At 43.6% G+C, this 4,966-nt stretch overlaps 1 protein-coding gene across 1 annotated transcript; it reads left to right on the forward strand.

Annotated features, from left to right (window-relative positions):
- Positions 1 to 305: 305 nt before the first annotated feature.
- Positions 306 to 3,874, forward strand: LOC120025937 (fructose-1,6-bisphosphatase 1-like). Its single transcript, XM_038970666.1, has 7 exons — positions 306 to 562; positions 1,627 to 1,789; positions 1,899 to 1,991; positions 2,220 to 2,360; positions 2,685 to 2,822; positions 3,113 to 3,232; positions 3,473 to 3,874. Exons 1-7 carry the CDS (start codon positions 393 to 395, stop codon positions 3,659 to 3,661), a joined length of 1,014 nt encoding a protein of 337 aa, XP_038826594.1. The 5' UTR covers positions 306 to 392; the 3' UTR covers positions 3,662 to 3,874.
- The last annotated feature ends 1,092 nt before the right edge of the window (positions 3,875 to 4,966 follow it).

The following is a 4,966-nucleotide window of genomic DNA, read 5'->3' on the forward strand; positions in this document are numbered from 1 at the left end:
CTTTTCAAAACAAGTTTAGGGCCTACAGTCTGGTTCCATTTCAGCCAGCACCACTTACCAGTCCTTTCAGATATGTGAAATCACCAAAACGGGTAAGAGTGAGGGGGGTCAAGTAACTGGTTGGAACCGGGCCAACATCACTGGAACATTTGTGAGAACCTGTTTATTATCTGTGAACTTTGCCCTCACTAACCTGCTCAGCCACATGTGTTCTCAACCTCGTCCCTCCCTTTGAAAGGCCAACTGTGATTGGTTCAAACAACTGCACACCCCCGCCTCTCCTGCTCTCTTGGCTCTTTAGTTATATTTTAACTTTAGGGTGATACACTGAGGAACTCACCTGTCCTGGTCCCCTCTCAAGCTCGAGAACCTGTACAGCCTTCTAAGTCGCCATGTCTGACCGAGGCTCATTTGACACTAATGTCGTTACCCTCACGAGATTCGTGCTGGAGGAGGGAAGGAAGGCGAAGGGAACGGGAGAACTGACAACCCTCCTCAACTCCATCTGCACAGCGGTCAAAGCCATCTCCACCGCCGTCAGGAAAGCTGGGATTGCCAACCTGTAAGTATTGCTGCATGCAACAAGTGATATTGTCAGTGATCATGTTCGTTTGTAGTCTAAATGACACATTTATCAACTGAGCGGAGGAGGACGATAAGTAAGCATTTCACTGTTAATCCACACCTATTGTTTACGAAGCATGTGACGAATAAAATTGAATTTGAAGTATTTCATAACCTATCAACAGTGATTTTGCTGAATTTGTGAGTTACAACCAACCATGCACCGGGGCAGGGAGACTAAAATATAATATTTACATTGTGCCTGACTGTCCATCTAATCTGTTGGCTCTAATACCGTTGTCAACCCCGACTCAGGTCAATGTCCACACGAAATGCATACTTGTATGTTGTTATTTTCATGCAAGCCAAGGCTATTGGAATAAGGTAGGCTACTCACAAATCATGCATGTTTTTCCTCGTGAGACATGCCTATTGTCTTCATTACGAGGAAGTAGGCCTATTACCTGTTTATCAGGCATTTCTATGTGCCCTGTGCGTTCGATCAGAGACTGCATTCCACACTGACACAAAGCAGTGGCCACTTCAATGCCATCCGGAGGGGATGGCAGACATTTTTATGGGTTCCCAACCAACTGTGCTATTTTGTGTTTTTCCCGCATTGTTTGTAACCTATTTTGTACATCATGTTGTTGCTACCATCTCTTATGACCGAAAAGAGTTTACCTAAATTACACCTACAAATTACCTCGACTAACCTGCCTTGGTACCAGTACCCCTTGTGTATATAGCCTCGTTATTGTTACTTTTTACTTTATTTAGTAATTATTTTCTTAACTCTATTTCTTGAACTGCATTGTTGGTTAAGGTCTTGTAAGTAAACATTTTACGGTAATGTATGTGACAAATAAAAATGTGATTTGATTATTTAAATACATTACGCCCTGTCCTTGTCTCTCCCTCCCTCCCCTCAACTGTATGACAGAGATGGGCCTAGTGATGTTACTGCTCTCACACGTCTGCCCCCTGTTCCTCTCTCACTGCCCTCACCCTCTCTCCTTCTCTCCCTCACCTGTTCTTCTCTCCCTCTGTTCCTCCCTCTAGCTATGGCATTGCTGGGAGCACCAACGTGACAGGTGACCAGGTAAAGAAGCTAGATGTTCTGTCCAACGACCTGGTCATCAACATGATTAAGTCCTCCTTCACCTCCTGTGTCCTGGTGTCAGAGGAGAACGAGAGGGCCCTCATCGTGGAACCAGAGAAACAGGTGTGTGTGTGTGTGTGGGACGGGGGAGTGCATGTGTGTGTGGCCCAGATTGAAGTTGGGATCTTCTTGTGACATCAATGTGACAATGTCCTTTTTATTTCTCTCGCAGGGAAAATATATTGTGTGCTTCGACCCACTTGATGGCTCGTCAAACATTGACTGTCTTGTATCAATTGGAACAATTTTTGCCATCTACAGAAAGGTTGGTGTTTGTTTTGTTTCTGGTGTTTTTTCTATGATTCCACTATGGCCCAAACATCCATTCCGTTTTAGCCTAAGACATTCTGTAACATTCCCAGACATTCTGTTTCCTTCTCAGACATGTTGTTTGTCTCAGTCACACCACAGTGCCAATTTCTACTGTAGTTAGGCTGTTTCACTGTTATTCTGTTATTTTCGGTAATAACTATCCTCATGTTTGTCTCCCAAGACGACAGACGATGAGCCCAATGAGAAGGACGCACTGCAGTCTGGCCGTCACATTGTTGCCGCCGGTTACGCCCTCTACGGCAGTGCCACCATGATGGTACTCTCGACAGGACAAGGGGTCAACTGCTTCATGCTGGACCCTGTAAGTTCCAAATCAAAATTAAAGGACAAGTTTACCCAAAATCCAGAAACTCCAAAGTGATTCCATACATTGAAACTCGTTCAGTGACATTCCTGGGACAGAGAGGGGGAGAGGGCAAACTCCACTGAACGAGTTTCAATGTATGGAATCACTTTGGAGTTTCTGGATTTTGGGTAAACTTTCATGTTTAAAAGTGCATTTAAAATAGCAACACACTACAGTAAAACAGCAATAAAAGAACATGAAAACACAAATGACAACTAAATCCAATGGTCCCTGAAGTTGCTCAGTCCCTGCTGCTCAGTCCTTGCTCCGTCTGTTTAGTCCATCGGGGAGTTCATCCTAACAGACAAGGATGTGAAGATCAAGAAGAGAGGAAAGATCTACAGTCTAAACGAAGGTTATGCTCAGCACTTCTACCCAGACGTCACAGAGTACCTGAAGAAAAAGAAATACCCAGAGGTAATTCATTAACTATAAAACCTGAAAGGGCAGAGGGCATAAGTTTTACACTGTAATCCTGAAACATTAACTCTTTGGGTACTAATAAGTGACCAATAAAATGACTGAAATATGCCTGATATGTGGTTGTCTTACCTACTTTTTAAATGCCCCTATTGTAAGTCGCACAAAAAAAAAGAGAGTTGGCTAAATAAAGAAAATATAAAATGACAGAATATCTGTGACTAAAACTGAAGTGACTACTTCAGTTATTGAATTATTTCTAACTTTGTATTGCTTTTTGTTTCCAGGATGGCAGTGCCCCCTATGGTGGGCGTTATGTTGGTTCAATGGTGGCTGATGTGCACAGGACTCTGGTGTACGGAGGCATCTTCTTATACCCCGCCAATGTCAAGAGCCCCAAGGGCAAGGTGAATCAGACAGAGCGCTTCAGTTCATATAAATGAATATCTACTCTAAAAAATATATATACTAAACTTTAAAAATAAAATGTACATACAAGTGACCAAAAGAGGGCTGGCTGTGTCTAAGAGAGATGGGCAATGTAACGATCAATGAGACAAGTTTATTCAAGTGCAGGATGAACGAGGCCTTTTCTCAGTACATTGACATGACTAACCATTGTCTCTCTTCCACCCCACCCTGTGTAGCTGAGGCTGCTGTACGAGTGCAACCCCATGTCGTTTATCATCGAGCAGGCTGGAGGCATGGCCACCACGGGGGAGATGAACGTGCTGGACATCCAGCCAGAGAACATCCACCAGCGGGTTCCTGTCGTCCTGGGCTCCCCTGAAGACGTCCAGGAGTACATCGCCATCTACAAGAAGACACGCATGTGAGACAGCGCTGGAACCTTCTCTGGATCCATCATGACCTGCTTTTGTCCACGAGGGTCGACCTTTGACCCTGACCATAAGCTAGTAATCTTTGCATCATATGGATGGAGCTGTGGATATACAGTACAAGTCAAAAGTTTGGACACCTACTCATTCAAGTGTTTATCTAGATTTTTTTCTTCAATTTTCTACGTTGTAGAATAATAGTGACGACATCAAAACTATGAAATAACATATGGAATCATGTAGTAACCAAAAAAGAGTGAAACAATCAAAATATATTTTAGATTATTCAAAGTAGCCACCCTTTGCCTTGATGACAGCTTTGCACACTCTTGGCATTCTCTCAACCAGCTTCATGAGGAATGCTTTACCAACAATCTTGAAGGAGTTCCCACATATGCTGAGCACTTGTTGGCCGCTTTTCCTTCATTCTGCAGTCCAACTCATCCCAAACCAACTCAATTGGGTTGAGGTTGGGTGATTGTGGAGGCCAGATCATCTGATGCAGCACTCCATCACTCTCCTTGGTCAAATAGCCCTTACACAGCCTGGAGGTGTGTTTTGGGTCATTGTCCTGTTGAAAGCAAATGATAGTCCCACTAAGTGCAAACCAGATGGGATGGTGTATCACTGCAGAATGCTGTGGTAGCCATGCTGGTTAAGTGTACCTTGAATTCTAAATAAATCACTGACAGTGTCACCAGCAAAGCACCATAACACCACCTCCTCCATGCTTCACGGTGGGAACCACACATGCAGAGATAATTCGTTCAACTACTCTGCGTCTCACAAAGACACGGCGGTTGAAATCAAAAATTTGGACTCATCAGACCAAGGACAGATTTCCACCGGTTTAATGTCCATTGCTTGTTTTTTTTGGTCCAAGCAAATCTCACATCTCTTCTTCTTATTGGTGTCCTTTAGTAGTGGTTTCTTTGCAGCAATTAGACCATGAAGGCCTGATTCACACAGTCTCCTCTGAACCGTTGATGTTGAGATGTGTCTGTTACTTGAACTCTGAAGCATTTATTTGGGCTGCAGTCTGAGGTGCAGTTAACTCTAATGCACTTATACTCTGCAGCAGAGGTAACTCTGGGTCTTCCTTTCCTGTGGCGGTCCTCATGAGAGCCAGTTTCATCATAGTGCTTGATGAATTTTTGCGACTGCACTTGAAGAAACTTTAAAAGTTCTTGAAATTTTCCTGATTGGCTGACCTTCATGTATTAAGGGCTACCTTCTGTATACCTTGTCACAACACAACCGATTGGCTCAAACGCATTAAGAAGGAAATAAATTCCACAAATT

The sequence above is a fragment of the Salvelinus namaycush genome, chromosome 31 (assembly GCF_016432855.1).
Source record: "Salvelinus namaycush isolate Seneca chromosome 31, SaNama_1.0, whole genome shotgun sequence".
NCBI classification, from domain to species: domain Eukaryota; kingdom Metazoa; phylum Chordata; class Actinopteri; order Salmoniformes; family Salmonidae; genus Salvelinus; species Salvelinus namaycush.

Coding starts and splice junctions, on each gene's coding strand:
- LOC120025937 (XM_038970666.1), top strand. CDS start 393: ATGTCTGACCGAGGCTCATTTGACACTAATGTCGTTACCCTCACGAGA. Junction 1,790..1,898: donor TCGTGGAACCAGAGAAACAG/GTGTGTGTGTGT, acceptor TTTCTCTCGCAG/GGAAAATATATTGTGTGCTT. Junction 2,823..3,112: donor AGAAAAAGAAATACCCAGAG/GTAATTCATTAA, acceptor TTTTGTTTCCAG/GATGGCAGTGCCCCCTATGG.